Raw genomic sequence first — 18,315 nt, 5'->3', positions numbered from 1 at the left:
CCAGCTTGACCGGTTTGGCGGTGGGTCAGTCATGGTGTGGGGTGGCATTTCTTTGGGGGGCCGCACAGCCCTCCATGTGCTCGCCAGAGGTAGCCTGACTGCCAGTAGGTACCGAGATGAGATCCTCAGACCCCTTGTGAGACCATATGCTGGTGCGGTTGGCCCTGGGTTCCTCCTAATGCAAGACAATGCTAGACCTCATGTGGCTGGAGTGTGTCAGCAGTTCCTGCAAGAGGAAGGCATTGATGCTGTGGACTGGCCCGCCCGTTCCCCAGACCTGAATCCAATTGAGCACATCTGGGACATCATGTCTCGCTCCATCCACCAACGCTACGTTGCGCCACAGACTGTCCAGGAGTTGGCGGATGCTTTAGTCCAGGTCTGGGAGGAGATCCCTCAGGAGACCATCCGCCACCTCATCAGGAGCATGCCCAGGCATTGTAGGGAGGTCATACAGGCACGCGGAGGCCACACACACTACTGAGCCTCATTTTGACTTGTTTTAAGGACATTACATCAAAGTTGGATCAGCCTGTAGTGTGGTTTTCCACTTTAATTTTGAGTGTGACTCCAAATCCAGACCTCCATGGGTTGATAAATTGGATTTCCATTGATTATTTTTGTATGATTTTGTTGTCCGCACATTCAACTATGTAAAGAAAAAAGTATTTAATAAGATTATTTCTTTCATTCAGATCTAGGATGTGTTGTTTAAGTGTTCCCTTTATATTTTTGAGCAGTGTATATTTTTAAAATATATTTTCCTTCATTATTTTCCCCTAACTCTAACACCCCTCCACTAATTGGAGTAAACTAATGGACAACAACACTTAGGCTTCTACTTCCTGCTTATACAGTGCATCCTGTTCCCATTGATCATCCTTGAGATGTTTCTACAACTTGATTGGAGTCCACCTGTGGTAAGTCCAATTGACTGGACATGATTTGGAAAGGCACACACCTGTCTATATAAAGTCCCACAGTTGACAGTGTATGTCAAAGCAGAAACCAAGCAATGAGGTCGAAAGAGCTTTGAGACAGGATTGTGTCAAGGCACAGATCTGGGGAAGGGTACCAAAAAATGTCTGCAGCATTGAAGGTCCCCAAGAAAACAGTGGCCTCCATCATTCTTCAATGGAAGAAATTAGAAAACACCAAGGCTCTTCCTAGAGCTGGCCGCCAAACTGAGCAATCGGTGGAGAAGGGCCTTGGTCAGGGAGGTGACCAAGAACCCGGTGGTCACTCTGACAGAGCTCCAGAGTTCCTCTGTGGAGATGGGAGAACCTTCCTGGATAACCATCTCTGCATCACTCCACCAATCAGGTGTTTATGGTAGAGTGGCCAGACAGAAGCCACTCCTCTGTAAAAGCACATGACATCCTGCTTGGTTTGCCATAAGGCACCTAAAGGACTCTCAGACCATGAGAAACAAGATTTTCTAGTTCGATGAAAGCAAGATTGAACTCTTTGGCCTGAATTCCAAGCGTCACGTCAGGTGGAAACCTGGCACCATCCCTACAATGAAGCATAGTGGTGTCAGCATCATGCTGTGGGGATGTTTTTCAGTGGCAGGGACTGGGAGACTAGTCGGGATCGAGGGAAAGATGTACGGAGCAAAGTACAGAGATATTCCTGATGAAAACCTGCTTAGAGTGCTCAGGACCTCAAACTGGGGCGAAAGTTCACCTTTCAACAACCTGAAGCACACAGCCAAGACAACACAGGAGTAGCTTCGGGACAAGTCTCTGAATGTCCTTGAGTTGTCCAGCCAGAGCCCGGACTTGAACCCAATCGTACATCTCTGAAGAGACCTGAAAATAGCTGTGCAGTGACGCTCCCCATCCAAATGAACAGAGCTTGAGAGGATCTGCAGAGAAAAATGGGAGAAACTCCCCAATTACAGGTGTGCCAAGCTTGCAGCGTCATACCCAAGAAGACGCAAGGTTGTAATTTCTGCCAAAGTTTGCTTCAACAAAGTACTGAGTAAAGGGTCTGAATGTCATATTTCAGTTTTTTTTATGTTTTGAAAGTTCTGAACCTTTCTATTCTCATAGTTTCTACAGATTGTAAAAAAAGACAAACATTTTTGTTAAAAGTATTATTATATTATTGATCGATTGACTATGACTTTTCAAGTCACCCAGTAGTGCTATCTGCAGAGTTAGCTCCAGGTAAATGTTGCACTTCTTCAACCATTCCTGCAACCAAAAACAAGCGACATATGGTCAGTACCAAAACAAATGATCTAATGATTCTGACTCTTCGTAGCAAAATCTGCAGAGCTGGGATGGTTTTATCCCCCATTTATATAACATTATATTGGTGGCAAGAATTTTGTATAATAATTTAAATGGAAAGATTCTATGTTTTGAATCCGGTGTTGCTCAAGCCAACACTGCCTTTAAAAGTCAAGCGCAGTGCAATGTTGGCACAGCGCAGTTTGTTTGAAAAATGGTCAGACAGACAGAGGCGAAGGGGTGTTTGGTGTACCTCTCTCAGGTAGCAGGAAATGCCTCTCAGTGCCGCGCTCATTGCAGAAGGGGAGGGAAGCTGGAGAGAGAAAGAGGAATAAAGATAAATATAGCTGCGAGCAGCAATGAACACAGTTCACAGGATGACGGAAAGGACAAATGATCAGTTGGATAACAATGCAAGCACTATCATGTAGGAACTATCTTCCTTTATGTGCAATCAGTGAAAGCATTAGCATGTTTATCTCTCAGTATCACAAGGATGACGCAAGTGAAGTAGGTTCGTTATCTTTGAATGCAGCTGGTAATCATTCTTAAAGTCATTACTTAATTCTGGGGTCAATTTGACTAATGTTTCTGAAATATTTTCAGCATTAATGTACTGGTATCTTGCGGTCATCTTTGAATTCTGGGACTTAATTTTGTCGAAATATGCTTGTGTAAATGATTTCAATCTCAGTCGGTTCACTCCACATTAGCATTCCAAAATACTTAAATACACCCTCACAACTGTAATACCCTGATAGAGCAAGTGGCAGGACTTCCGGTTTCATATTTTCCCAAATAAAATATTCACTTTTCACAACGTTCAGACCACATACAGTGCATTCGGAAAGTATTCAGACCCCTTTACTTTTAACACATTTTGTTACGTTACAGCTTTAGTCTAAAATTGATTAAAACATTTTTTTTTACCCCCTCAATCTACACACAATACTCCATAATGACAAAGAAAAACTGTTTTTTTAGAAATGTTTGCAAATTTCGCATCTGCATAAGTATTCAGACCCTTAACTCAGTACTTTGTGGAAGCAAGTTTTGCAGCAAATATAGCCTCAAGTCTTTTTGGGTATGACGCTACAAGCTTGCGATACCTGTATTTGGGGAGTTATTTAGACAGGTGTGTGCCTTTCCAAATCATGTCCAATCAATTGAATTTACCACAGGTGGACTCCAATCAAGTTGTTGAAACATCTCAAGGATGACCAATGGAAACAGGATGCGCCTGAGCTCAATTTCGAGTCTCATATCAAAGGGTCTGAATACTTATGTAACTAAGGTATTTCCATTTTTTATTTTTTATAAATTAATACATTTCTAAAAGCCTGTTTTTCCACATTATTCGTCAGCATAATTTAACAATCATTTGGATTAGACAAAGTCCACTTGATCAATAGTTATTGCTCTAGGATCCTATGGTGCCACTGGTGCCAATAACATTTATAGTGCCGCCATCTAGTCTAGTCTGGTGCAGCCATCTAAGGTAGCACTGCAATTAGTTGTTAATAGTTTCCTTGTTTTTTTTAGACATCCATACCAAATTCAGTTTGACTTTCAGACATTCATGATAGCGATGACAAGTTTCACATTGATAGGACACTTCGGAGGGGATTAATATTGGGTTTAATGGACATGTAAAATCTGATTTTTGATTTGTCAATAATTCCGCCATCTTTTGACCAAGATTTTCTTAAACCAAGTTAAGACATGTACCATGGGCCTACATTCCAAATTGGTGTCTTTTGATCCTGTGGTTCATGAGAAGACGTATGTGCTAATATGAATCTGCTGGTATTGTGTGGCCATCTTTGAATGTTATTGAACGTTATTTTCTCAAACTCTTTAGTGACTATTGTGAAATTTTGAGTCAATCTTACTTTAAGTCCAAAAGAAGTTTTGTTAGGATTATTTTAAGCATTACAGTTAGTCAAAAGAGAATTCTGACCCTAAAACGTTTCAAGTTGATAAGCCATTGTGGAGCGGATTTACAAAGAATTGAAATGGACAGGTAAATCTGATTTACTGATTTATCAATAACTCAGCCATATCTTAACCAATCCTTTAGCTCTCTCAAACTAAGTTAAGAGAAGAATGAGAATACGTTTTCAAAAATTTTAAAGATGTAGGAAAATCTATCCTGAGAGACCTTTGGGTCCTTGAGGTAAATGAAAATAAGAATTCAGAGAATAATAATAGGTTTCACAGCTTCGCTGGGCACGCAATATCAAGTGTGTCTATAGGCTATTTAATGTGGTCTCAATAAGGATCCATAGCCTATAGGCTACGAAGTGCGTGCTCGGAGAAGCACAGAGCAAAGTTATCTTTCTAAGATATCTGCTGGGGTGGTCTAAATAAAACTAGGCAGCATTACACACTGTAAAGGATATTCCAACCCTGAGCCCCTGGCTGCTCTGCTCCTCCTGATCAAAAAAGTTTTTGTGTGCTGCCTAACCAATGACTGTGCTGTGTAGACCTACGGTGGCAGTTCAGGAGGAGAGTCAAAGGCTTCTTTAATTTTTGGTGGATATTAAGCCTAGTCCAAAAACGTGCGTGAAGACTAGCTTATAGTTTATGTTCTGTTATTATAATCGATTTTATTAAAAACAATATGTTTCTTGCCCATTATATATTTATCAGTTATCAGTTATTGACCTCACAATAAGACAGATTCGAGTAATTTACATTGTGGTGCTGAATCTTGAAGCAGCAGCAATCGGAAATGGACAGCTCATAGTGCTGAAAGAAGGCAAATTCGACTAGGCATTTCAACCGTCTTCATTTTAATTAGACTACTAACAACAAGAGGGCTTTGTGTTGGAGCCTATTTTTACCTATTAAGAAATAAGAGGTAAGCCTAACTGTTTGACAGATGAAATTAACCTATAGGCTGCTATAAACATAGGTTTGTCGGTCAGTTCCTCCACCCACTATTCAATCTTAAAATAGCCTACCTCTGTGTCAGTGAACGGCTGTTAAGTTAAAACCAAGACTCGAATTGAGGGGTTATGAGAGGGTATGCCATAGGCCTACCTTATTTTATGCCATAGGCCTACCCCTTGTTAGCTTAAGATTTTGAAGAAAATAAAACAGATCTGATTATATAAAAGGATCTATAACAACACTTTGGTCCGCAGTGCTTTATTCTAGAAACAAGCTGTAAAATACACGGGAACGACGTGACTGTCACGGGGGGGGGGGGGTACTGTCACACCCTGATCTGTTTCACCTGTTCTTGTGATTGTCTCCACCTCCTCTAGGTGTTGCTTATTTTCCCTTGCCTGTTTTTTTCTGGACCCGCCTGCCTGACCCTTCTGCCTGCCCTAACATCAAGCCTGTCTGCCGCTCTGTACCTTGGACTCAGAATCTGGTTTTGACCTTTTGCATGTCCACGACCATTCTCTTGCCTACTCCTTTTCGATATAAATAAGCAACTAAGACTCTAACCATCTGCCTCCTGTGTCTGCATCTGGGTTTCGCCTTGTGCCCTTATAGTTTCAGATTGAATTATTTGCAAACAGGGACAATTTAGTTGCAAACAAGACACACTGATTTGGCATTGGATTAATATGAACACATCGACCTCTGTCTATTCTCAATTTCCATAATTTGTGTCACACCCTGATCTGTTTCACCTGTCTTTGTAATTGTCTCCACCCACCTCAAGGTGTTGCCCATCTTCCCCATTATCCCCTGTGTATTTATACCTGTGTTTGTCTGTTGCCAGTTCGTCTTGTTTGTCAAGTCAACCAGCGTTTTTGTCTCAGCTCCTGCTTTTCCCAGTCTCTCTCTTTTTCCTCACCCTCCTGGCTTTGACCCTTGCCTGTCTTGACTCTGAGCCCGCCTGCCTGACCACTCTGCCTGCCCCTGACCATGAGCCTGCCTTCCGCTCTGTACATTTGCCCCACCTCGATTATTGACCTCTGCCTGCCTGCTGCCCGGGAACCGTTGCCCCACCTCTGGTTTACTGACCCCTGCCTGCCTTGACCTGTCTATTGCCTGCCCTTGTTGGATTATTAAACCATTGTCAATTTTACATTGTCTGCATCACTGTCTTACCGTCACACCTGATAATTTGTGGTATTAAAAAATATTCTGCTTATATTATGACGACACTCCCACTCTGTCTGCCGAATTCTTTCTCTTTGCTCTTGTTTTCCTTAATAGAATATCGGTGGGTGGAGCCGGGAGAGTCGTCAGCAAAATGGGACACACCTGGGCTACAAATACACCTCTTCCCCATTCATTGGGGAGACTCTCTATGCAGACACTGATAGATTTTGGTTGTGGCATTTTTGTGCCCGTTTTTATTTATGTTGGCACCTTTCAACATCTCTCATTATCACATTTATGCATGCAACCACTCACTTACACTACTGATTACTGACTACACACACCATTGTTAATTGTATTTAGTTTACTTCAGTTAATAAATATATTTTGTTATTCATCTCCACGTTGTCTCCCTTTTTGTTACGAACTTCGAGCCGGTTCGTGACAATTTATAAAATGATTTAGAATTGCATGAAAGGTTTATAAAAAATTGTTTCTCAGACCAGCAAATACGATGATAGATTCATGCAATACTATTACTATAAAGGAGATCTTTCCACCCCTACTCTTTTTTTTACCACTTTTTCTCCCCAATTTTGTGGTATCCAATTGATAGTTACAGTCTTGTCTCATCGCTGCAACTCCTGTACGGACTCAGGAGAAGCGAAGAGCCACGCATCCTTCGAAAAACAACCCAACCAAGCCGCACAGCTTCTTACACAATGCCCACTTAACCCGGAAGCCAGCCGCACCAATGTGTCAGAGGAAACACTGTACACCTGGTGACCGTGTCAGGGTGCACTGCGCCCGGCCCGCCATAAGAGTCGCTAGTGCGTGATGGGACAAGAACATGCCTGCCGGGCAAACCCTCCCTAACCCAGATGATGCTGGGACAATTTTGTGCCGCCCCATGGGTCTACCGGTTGCGGCCGGCTGTAACAGAGCCTGGACTCAAACCCAGAATCTCTAGTGGCACAGCTAGCACTATGATGCAGTGCCTTGTGCCACGCGGGGGCCACCCCAACTCTTGTCTACAGTGGTCTGCGAACCCACAACCTTCTGGCCCACAGCCCTGGGCGCTATCAAAATTCTTACATTGCCATGTAATGCCTACAGGATGCATATCTAACACTCTGGTCTGTTGAAGTGAGGGAAAACGGTAGACATGTTCTCGGCTATCCAATTTGTTTTATTTTGTGTTTAGCAAAGTGTTTATTTCCAAACGTTCAGGGAGGGTTTAGGTAAAATATATTTTGCTGAAGAGGGGGCCATCCATTTTAATTTCAGAGTGGTCTGATTTTCCTCTTGTAACCCTTATTATAAATAACGTTCACTCCCTTATCCCTTTTTATTGTAATCTGCCTTTATCTAGCTTCTCATCGCTGGTGGTTTGGATCTGACATTTTGACTTCGGTTTCTGTCTGGTTTTGTTTGGCACGGGGTGGGGAAGTGATGTGAGAGAAATTCCTGAAAAGTCCAATAAAGTGAACTCCATCCCCCCTCCGTCCCTCACTCCCTTCATCCCTCTCTCCCTCTTTCTCACAGGCGGTGGGTGTTCCAAGCAAATGTTGAAGCGCTTGGTTTGGTCGGGCTTCACGCGGCGCAGGGCCACCCGTGACTCTCCGATGAACTCGTTATGCGTCAGCTTGTCCTCGTCACACACAGACACCCTGACAGATGGATGGAGGAGTGACAGAAGGAGGGAGAGAGAGAACACACACAAGTCAAGCAGAGTTGGTCACTTGTGTCTAACTCAGTCATGACTAAGGGCTCTATTCAATCTGTAATTTCCAGTTGAGCAGACATGCAGCGTTTACCGTGAATGCAGTCTCCACTAAAGCAGTAACATTGCCTTTAAATTACAATTACCCAGAAAGCTGAACTTCCACGATGCGGATTTAATAGGGGGTAGGAATAGGGCACAGAGACAGAGAGAGAGCATACAAGTAGACATGAACATTCAACAAAGTCGGTCATGACTAACTTAACTCAATTATGATGACTAACCATTGACAGGACTGACATGCACTAAATTAGAAAGAAACAGCCTGTGTAGCGGACGTCATTGTGCATTGCTTAGCTGTACCAATTCCTTCCGCTCTAGCTCACACCAAGACTAGAACCCGGGACATTTGCCTTGCAGACACGTGATCGCTGTCCTGATACATTCTAACCAGTCGCAAGTTTTCAGGCTGAGGAGTGAGATTCACAAATCCACATCTGTTACACCTGCAAGTATAATGCTTTTTAACTCGTTATAAACATGCACCAGTCTTTATAATGTCTTATTATAATGGTTTACAACGTGTTATGTGTCTCTATGTATTCACATTTCAACTGACTCAAATGGCTGGTATTTTGTCATTAGTCATCATAATGATAAGACATTATGAATCTCATATGCTCATGACAAGACTTAAAATGCATTACAACTGTATCATAATTCTGCTCCCGAGTGGCACAGTGGTCTAAGGAACTGCATCTCAGTGCTAGAGGCGACACTACAGACCCTGGATCGATTCCAGGCTGTATCACAACCGGCCGTGATTGGGAGTCCTATAGGGCGGCGCACAATTGGCCCAGCGTCGTCCGGGTTAGGCCGTCATTGTAAATAAGAATGTGTTCTTAACTGACTTGCCTAGTTAAATAAAGGTTAAAAGATAATACAAAATGCTGTTACGCAACATACATTTTCTGCTTTGGCTTAGAGTATGTTTTTGCCATAGTGAAAATGATAAATGTATGCTGTGTCTGATAAAGATACAGGCAAATATAATGTATAATACATGCACACATAGCAGACACAATTAGCATGTGGCACCACTAGGATTTCAGAGAGTGAAAGTGCAGCATGCTAGGCTAATCTAATCCATATTTATGGGCTCTGCAGTTGTTTTTATATCCTGCCACTATGTCACCTAAATCAGACAGAAACACACATGGAGAAAGAAGAGGGTGAGAGAGAAAGAGAGAGGGTGTGCATGTGAAATCAAGGGAGAGGGTGGAAGGTGATGAAAGCGAGGGAAAGATGTGGGGGAGAAAGGAAAACTAGGGAGAGACACTATTTGGATAATCTGGATAGTCCATCTGTACAGATGGTCATATTATCAACAAACTACTGTTGAGTAGCAGCTGCTTACTAAGGTTATGGTTAGGATTAGAATAAGGGTAAGAGTAAGGGTTAAGGTTAGGGTTAGTAGATAGTTGAGATGTTTCTGCCTCTCCAAATAAAGTGTTACCTTCTATTTTGTATGCACAGGCATTTGTGTGTGTGTGCGTGTGTGTGTGTGTGTGTGTGTGTGTGTGTGTGTGTGTGTGTGTGTGTGTGTGTGTGTGTGTGTGTGTGTGAGAGAGAAAGAGAGAGTGTGTGATAGAATGTGCTGCCTGTTAGTCCACTGACCCGATCGTCTGATTTTCCTCTTTAACTAAATCCTTGATCAAGGGACCAAGACGGCCAAATTGCCTGGCTGTCTTCAGCCGCCTGGAACTGGGAAGGATGTACTGTACAAATATGGCTGTGTCCCAAGTGGCACCATATTCCCTATTGTCGTGTCTTTGGCATCATTAAAACTGAAGACATATTTATCAAATAACTCTCTGTAATTATTATTACGAGATTAACCTGATTAATCATGTAACTGTAATTAACTAGGAAGTCGGGGCACCAAGGAAAATATTCAGATTACAAAGTTATAATTTTCCCAATATAACTTTCAGATATTTTAATATCTGATCAATTAGTCTTCGAATTAATGAATTATTATTTATCTCGTCAGTCTCATTCCAAACGTCGTAAATTGTTGGTTATCTGCACGAACCCAGTCTTCACTATGAGTCCAGTCTTCACTATACATCAATTGTCTTAAAATCATTTATTTACTAACTAAGTAATTCACAGAAATGCATAACAAACAGTAGATATCGTTACAAAGAAATGATAGAGGAATGTGCCCTAGTGGGCTAAACCGGCATGGCGGCTTGTTAGACAAAAGGGGAGTGGGGGTCAGCTGAGAAGGCACTACAGAGTTGATAATTATAACAATTGAAATGCTAATCCTTTACACATGAACGCTCACTCATTCGGGAATAACTGCAATCAAAATATATATTTACGCTCAGTGTGTCGTCGGGATCTCTGTTGAAAAGTTTGTTTCTGTTGGAGAGTTTGTCCGCCCTCTCTCTCTCTCTCTGTCGTGGTTAGAATGGGTAGTTCAGAGTGACATTCATTAATGTCGTTATAGGACAGATGTTTCGGCGGTTGTCGGTCTTCGCGTTCAATGATACCGAATTCCTAGCTGCAGACTAGTAATTAATATCAAAGACTTGTTCTTATTCTGTCGGTATCGATAGTCTAAGAGTTTAACCATGTGGTATAGTTAAAAGTTCAGCAAGAGGAAAGCTTGGTCTCCTCTCAAACCTTGGCCCTCTCGTTATCGAGGTAAGCTGGTCTCCAACCTTTAGCCATCTTGTAATTGAGGTAAGCTCGGTCTGGTGATAGAAAACATAGGTGGGGGTTTTATTCGGGACATAGAAAAAGGCTGTCTCATGACGCCAGGTCCTGTCTGTGTCCCTGGGGGCGTGCCAAGGACATAGTGAAACTTTAAACAGAAATACAACTCTCTCACATAACATCATTACAAATCATCCCATCATCTCACAAATAGCTTCATCCTTATTCATTCATTTTATACAACCATTAAGATGTAAGTCTCATAGCTGAGGCTATTGTATAAACATGATTATGGTAATGTGGCCGTATTGTCTCTCATGAGTTTCACAAAATTGTACCAAACGGACCAGTTCATAGCTGGATTCTTCACCGATCTTTTATACCTTCTCCAGAACCTGAATATCGTTCGGTTCTCCAGTTCTGTGAGGTAGAAGAACTCCTTTGTTCTCTCTATTCTGGGGCCATGAGGAGAGGGTCTCCTCGTAGGAATTTACGATCGCTCTTACAGAGCCTGGTGTCAGGAGTATAGAGGTCGGGGGATGGTGCTCGCAGTGTCCAAAGAGGGCAACGTCATGACACTATATAATGCACTACTTTTGACCAGGGCCCATATGGCTCTGGTCAAAAGTAGTGCACTATGTAGGGAATAGGGTGCCATGCAGGACTTTGCTTATGTGAGGTCAGGTGCGAGAGGCCAGTTGCCCGGGGAAACCACTCGATAGCTGCTGAAGGCTCCAGAGATAATTTACACTGTATTGTCTTATTAGCCCTCAGAACACAAGCAACCTTTACTTCACGTCCTCTAGAAGAAAACCTTCGAAACAAACACAGAGACAGAGAGACACAGAGACACAGAGAGAGAGAGGAGGCAGGGAAAGAGAGAGAGATAGCGGGGAGGCAGATAGGGAGTCAGTGAGACAGAGAGAAAGCAGAAAAAATGGAGGGGGGAGGAAGGGAGCGGCACTCTATTGCCCTCAGAATACATTATCAATTTCCTATTACCATGATGGTGGCTGACATTTTCAGCTCCTTGGTGAACACAATGTCTGTAGCGGTGATAAAAGGCTGTTTGAATTTAATCCTCGCACTGGGAGAGTGGCACAAACCGAAGCTTCAATCAGTGAAATAATTTATTTAAATGAAGATGCTTCAATTAGTGAACACCCCTTCAAATTAGTGGATTCAGCCATTTCAGCCACACCCGTTGCTGACGTATATAAAATCGAGCACACAGCCATGCAATCTCCATAGACAAACGTTGTCAGTAGAATGACTTTATTGAAGAGCTCAGTGTCTTTCAACGGGGCACTGTCATAGGATGCCACCTTTCCAACAAGTCAGTTAATCAAATTTCTGCCCTGCTAGAGCTGCCCCAGTCAATTGTAAGTGCTGTTATTGTGAAGTGGAAAAGTCTATGAGCAACAACGGCTCAGCAGCGAAAGTGGTCGGCCACACAAGCTCACAGAACGGGATTGCCTAGTGCTGAAGCGCGTAAACATTGTCTGTTCTGGATTGCAACACTCACTACCGAGTTCCTAACTGCCTCTGGAAGCAACATCAGCACAATAACTGTTCGTCGGGAACTTAATAAAATGGGTTTCCATGGCCGAGCAGCCGCACACAAGCCTAAGATCATCATGCGCAATGCCAAGCGTCGCCTGGAGTGGAGTAAAGCTTGCCGCCATTGAACTCAGTGGAAACGCATTCTCTGAAGTGATGAATCACGCTTCACCATCTGGCAGTCCAACGTTTGTCAAATGCCAGGAGAACGCTACAAGCCCGAATGCATAGTGCCAACTGTAAAGTTTGGTGGAGGAGGAATAATGGTCTAGGGCTGCAGCATATAACGGTACAGCATACAATGACTTTCTAGATGATTCTGTGCTTCCAACTTTGTGGCAACAGTTTGGGGAAGGCCCTTTCCTGTTTCAGCATTACAATGCCCCCGTGCACAAAGCGAGGTCCATACAGAAATGGTTTGTCGAGATCGGTGTGGAAGAACTTGACTGGCCTGCACAGAGCCCAGACCTCAACCCCATCAAACACCTTTGGGGTGAATTGCAATGGCGACTGCGAGCCAGGCTTAATCTCCCAACATCAGTGGCCGACCTCACTAATGTTCTTGTGGCTGAATGAAAACAAGTGCCCGCAGCAATGTTCCAACATCGAGTGGAAAGCCTTCCCAGAAGAGTGGAGGCTGTTAAAACAGAAAAAGGGGGACCAACTCCATAATGTCCATGCACCTGGAATGAGATGTTCAAGGAGCAGGTGCCCACATACTTTTGGTCATTTAGTGTATCAATGGTGGATTTTAGATTAATTGACAAATCAGTTTGGTGTCAGACACTCCAATATATTCCCTGATACAGATTTTATATGCAGGTCATGGATAGGTAGAGACGGTAAAACTAAATTCGATAAGCCCCTAGATTATTAAGATTCTTGAGAGGACAGATAAAGAGATAAAGCAAGAAAGTTCCTGAACAATTGTCACTGATGAATATCGCACAATCACCGCACCTCCACTCCCCACCGAGAGCAATGAATCTCAATAGATCTCATTCATCTCTATACAGTGCCTTCAGAAAGTATTCACACCCCTTGACTTTTTCCACATTTCGCTGTGTAAAATTGATTAATTTGAGATTTTTTTGACACTGGTTCAAATAAAACACTATCCCATAATGTCAAAGTGGAATTATGTTTTTCAAAATACATTTCAGTCTTCTGTGATGTATACAATGACTATTACATAGCCTGTAGGAAGGCTACCACATGAGGGAGGAGGATGTCTTCCCTGTAACGCACAGCGTTGAGATTGCCTGCAATGACAACAAGCTCAGTCCGATGATGCTGTGACACACCGCCCCAGACTATGACGGACCCTCCACCTCCAAATTGATCCTGCTCCAGAGTACAGGCCTCGGTGTAACGCTCATTCCTTCGACGATAAACGCAAATCCGACCATCACCCCTGGTGAGACAAAACCGTGACTCGTCAGAGAAGACCACTTTTTGCCAGTCCTGTCTGGTCCAGCGACGGTGGGTTTGTGCCCATAGGCGATGTTGTTGCCGGTGATGTCTGGTGAGGACCTGCCTTACAACAGGCCTACAAGTCCTCAGTCCAGCCTCTGTCAGCCTATTGCGGACAGTCTGAGCACTGATGGAGGGATTGTACATTCCTGGTGTAACTCGGGCAGTTGTTGTTGCTGCCGCCATCCTGTACCTGTCCCGCTGTGTGATGTTCGGATATACCGATCCTGTGCAGGTGTTGTTACATGTGGTCTGCCACTGCGAGGACGATCAGCTGTCTGTCCTGTGTCCCTGTAGTACTGTCATAGGTGTCTCACAGTACGGACATTACAATTTATTGCCCTGGCCACATCTGCAGTCCTCATGCCTCCTTGCAGCATGCCTAAGGCACGTTCATGCAGATGAGCAGGGACCCTGGGCATCTATCTTTTGGTGTTTTTCAGAGTCAGTAGAAAGGCCTCTAGTGTCCTAAGTTTTCATAACTGTGACCTTAATTGCCTACCATCTGTAAGCTGTTTGTGTCTTAACGACAGTTCCACAGGTGTATGTTCATTAATTGTTTATGGTTCATTAAACAAGCATGGGAAACAGTGTTTAAACCCTTTACAATGAAGATCTGTGAAGTTATTTGGATTTTTACGCATTATCTTTGAAAGACACGGTCCTGAAAAAGGGATGTTTCTTTTTTTGCTGAGTTATATATATATATATGATTTATTACTGTGCCAAAATGGCACCCTATTCCCTACATAGGGCACTATTTTTCGATGCGGACATTGTCACCAGCATGAGAGACAATCTAATTTCTCGCAGGAGATCGATAGTCTATTCTATACAACCGCGTTGCCCACGTGCGGCTTTAGAGAAAGTTTTGAAGTCGCCCAGATGAACAATCTGAGGCTTTCGTCACTTCTGGGGGAGGGGTCAATGAACTTAAATACCCCCTGGTAATGACTACGACCTCAATCTGTCACTGCAGCTGAAGAGAGAGAGGGAAGACGGAAGGGAGTGAGGGAGAGAGGGAGATGGGGAGGGAGGAGCAGGGAAGGGAGGGAGGGCGAGAGATGGAGGGGAGAGAGAGAGAGGGAGTGAGTGATAGTGAAGGATGAGGTGAGGGAGAGGGAGGGAGGGGAGAGAAAGAGAGGAGGGGAAGACAGAAAAGGGGTTGACAAAACATGCAGATGAGAGTGAATCAGACACTGAGAAATGAAAAAGAAAGTGTGTTTGTGTGTGATTGTTTTTGTGTGTGTGTGTGTCTGTCTGAGCACGAGCCTATATGAGAGAGCGAGACAGAGGGAGAGAGAGCAAAGAGGACAGAAATAGAAAGGGAGCCCAGAGTACAGGGGTGAAAGTAAGGCGGTACGTCCGGTACGACGTCCCAGCAAAATAAATAGCGGGGGTACACCGTAACGGTAAAACATGAGCCTATCACAATAGGTCAAGAAAACTGTAGGCTATTAAACCATTATTTATCGTTACAGCATGTTTTGGAAAAAGGAAAACAGCACAATATATTGTTTTTGTCAATACATTGCATTCAGTGGGAAAAGGTAGGTGTCAAATGGTTAATGTTTTTTTTCAATGGGAAAAGATGACTGTCACATGGTTGACGTTTTTATTAATGCATTTCATTCAATGGGAAAAGATGACTGTCACATGGTTGGCAGACAGGCAGACAGGCAGGCAGACAGGCAGACAGACAGGCAGACAGGCAGGCAGACAGGCAGGCAGACAGACAGGCAGACAGACAGGCAGACAGACAGACAGACAGACAGGCAGACAGACAGGCAGACAGACAGACAGACAGACAGACAGACAGACAGACAGACAGACAGACAGGCAGACAGGCAGCTTGACACAGACCGTTTCAAATATGTAGTATTTTTACATTTTTAATATAACCTTTATTTAACTAGGCAAGTCAGTTAAGAACTAATTCTTATTTAAAATAACAGCATACACCGGCCAAACCCGGACGACGCTGGGCCAATTGTGTGCCGCCCTATGGGACTCCCAATCAAGGTCGGTTGTGAGACAGTCTGGATTCGAACCAGGGTGTCTGTAGTAACGCATCTAGCACTGAGATGCAGTGCCTTAGACCACTGCGCCATTCGGGAGTCAATCTAAAATAATCTGACGATATTCTTTTCAGAATTAATTCTAACAAGTCAAAAGAGGTCAAAAATGCTTTTAGGCCAATTGCATTAAAATTTCATATTCCAGGTCCTCCAGCAGCATCAGATGTCTCTTTCCAATCACCACTGTTTTGGAGGCTGGAAATATGTCACGAGTGGATGAATGTGCATGGGTAGCCTAGCAAAGGAGCCCTTTGAAGTGATTGTTTGACAATCAGATGAAAACATCATGACTGGCTGTGTTTATGCCACAATAAAATGTAAAACACTTTCTAAGTGAAATGACAAATCTTTACGACTAGGCCCACAGAGATCCTATTGAATGAATAGGGAAAGGGAAAGGGGATACCTAGTCAGTTGGACAACTGAATGCATTGATTCTATATGTCATTTCATGATTAGGCCCCTACATTATTTTGGTACATGTGCAAGCGCGTGCACATATAGGAGGTCCCATACCAGAAATAAATGAAATCTACTTTCACCCCTGCCCGAGTATAACATTTACCTGAGTGTCTTTCTGTACATGTCCTCCTCTGTGATGCCCAGGTAGGTGAGTCTTTCATTCCACACAGGGTTCAGGGTGTTGTGCACAATCTTGGTCTTCAGTTTGTTCGCCTGGGAGTGTTGAAGATCACAACAAAGCAGGGTTAAAACAGTAACAGCAACCCATACCAATCTACATTGGCCCTAACGGGCAATGTACCAACCTATTTGGGAAACATTTCATGGTACAGGATAACCTTGTCAATAATAAATAACCATTGGCAAGGAATTTCCCTACTCCAACAATGATTATGTGTAAAACTGTTAACAGGTGCAAAATAAATGTGACTTTTGATAAGGCTATCAATATACTGTATGTAATGTGTGCTAATAATAAAAGTGGACCTTGCAGGCTCCTGGGAGCAGGTGCAGCTTGACGTAAGGATCGGCCAGGCCATTGAAATCCATTGGCTTCAGACCCTTGGAGGTAGAGGGGGATGGGGAAAGAAAAAAAGAGGATAGAGAGAGGGAGAAAGAGGGGGGTATAGAGCATGTGGTGGGGAGGAGAGAGAGAATATCAAGTCCAACTAACAACATCGATTGTGCGCAGTCGAAGCCCTACACGGGTGGGCATATGAACAATTTATTAGAAAACCTCACCAAAAATCTATCTTACTATAGTAGGGGATAATAATGGTAGAGGGAGAGGGGACAGGGTAGTATAGGATTACATGTAACGGGGATTGCGTAATCCGAATACAAATTTGAAGTAACTGTAATCAACGCGATTACAAAAAAAATCTGATTACAGTTACATTCTTAAAAACAGCTGATTACATTTGGGATTACTTAGATTACTATCAAGAGGGAAAATTGATAAAACTTTGTCAGCATTGCTGTCATTTAGAGCACCCTCAAGATTCTCACATGCTCTCAAATATTATAGTGTTCTGCTGATTGCCCATCAATGGTGGGTGGCTTCTTTTGTATTCAAACTGGTTGAATGAATAGGCAAGACTTCGAAAACATTTACACCTGGCCTTTTGGTCAATCAGACTGCTTTGTAGCAGTCCACTTTAACTCTCTCTCTTTTGTGTGCTCTGTTGTGGGATCATTTTTGTTGTGATTGTTTTTCTTGCGATTTATTTATTGCGCAATGTCTTGAAAGCAACAACTGTTGTTAATGTAAAAGAGAAGAGGGTCCCAGCTTTCTTTTGGTCAGAATTTTATATATCAACTCTTAATATTGACCAGAGTGTACTCACGTCAGCCATTCAAGGTGAGTGAGTGCATAGGCCTAATCATTAAATTTACTCATATCAATTACACGGCTAACTATTAGTAGCCTAAATATTAGGCTAGCGTTTCCCAAACAATGTCCTGGTGACCCCAAAGTTTTTTTTTGTCCCTAACTCTTCACAGCTGAAACAAATAATGAATTCATCATAAAGCTTTGATTATTTTAATCAGCTATGTAGTGCTAGGGCAAAAAACAATGTTCACCCCTTCGGGGTCTTCAGGACCAGGTTTGGGAAAAGCTGGGCTAGGCTATTTAACTAACCACTTCCTCAGGTGCTGAATTAGCCCCCAAATGAATTAACCTATGGAATATTGGTGTCCAAAAAGATGTAGACACTAATCTAGTGATAAAAAATAAGAAAAGTCTGGAACCCTGTTTCAATAATAAAATAGTAGCACCAATTGCCTATTATTGTCAAACCCAACATTCATGACAATCACTGTTTTAAGTTTCAAATAAAAATACCTGGAATCATGCATTCCTGCATGGATATGTTAGATTAAAGGCCCAGTGCATTCAAAAACTTGATTTTACATTACATTTACATTACATTTAAGTCATTTTACTTTGTTTTATATATATTTCCACGCTATGAGGTTGGAATAATAC

The 18,315-nt window shown here is 42.9% G+C and overlaps 1 protein-coding gene across 4 annotated transcripts in view; it reads right to left on the bottom strand.

Moving 5' to 3' along the window:
- The window catches only part of LOC115162382 (double C2-like domain-containing protein alpha), a 70,535-nt gene that overhangs the window by 20,548 nt on the left and 31,672 nt on the right, over window positions 1–18,315 (bottom strand). For 3 of the 4 annotated variants that reach the window (XM_029713638.1, XM_029713630.1, XM_029713658.1), the window contains 4 exons: window positions 16,812–16,886; window positions 16,429–16,538; window positions 7,846–7,972; window positions 2,491–2,550 (listed from right to left, as the gene is read on the bottom strand). In XM_029713638.1, the coding sequence (XP_029569498.1) occupies window positions 2,491–2,550; window positions 7,846–7,972; window positions 16,429–16,538; window positions 16,812–16,886 (372 nt within the window). The remainder of the gene's footprint in view (window positions 1–2,490; window positions 2,551–7,845; window positions 7,973–16,428; window positions 16,539–16,811; window positions 16,887–18,315) is intronic. The other variant, XM_029713649.1, reaches the window with a different exon arrangement.

The sequence above is a fragment of the Salmo trutta genome, chromosome 2, assembly GCF_901001165.1.
Source record: "Salmo trutta chromosome 2, fSalTru1.1, whole genome shotgun sequence".
In the NCBI taxonomy this organism is placed as follows: Eukaryota; Metazoa; Chordata; class Actinopteri; order Salmoniformes; family Salmonidae; genus Salmo; species Salmo trutta.
Note: the sequence above shows the minus strand (reverse complement) of the source record. Positions and strands in the feature narration are given on the sequence as shown.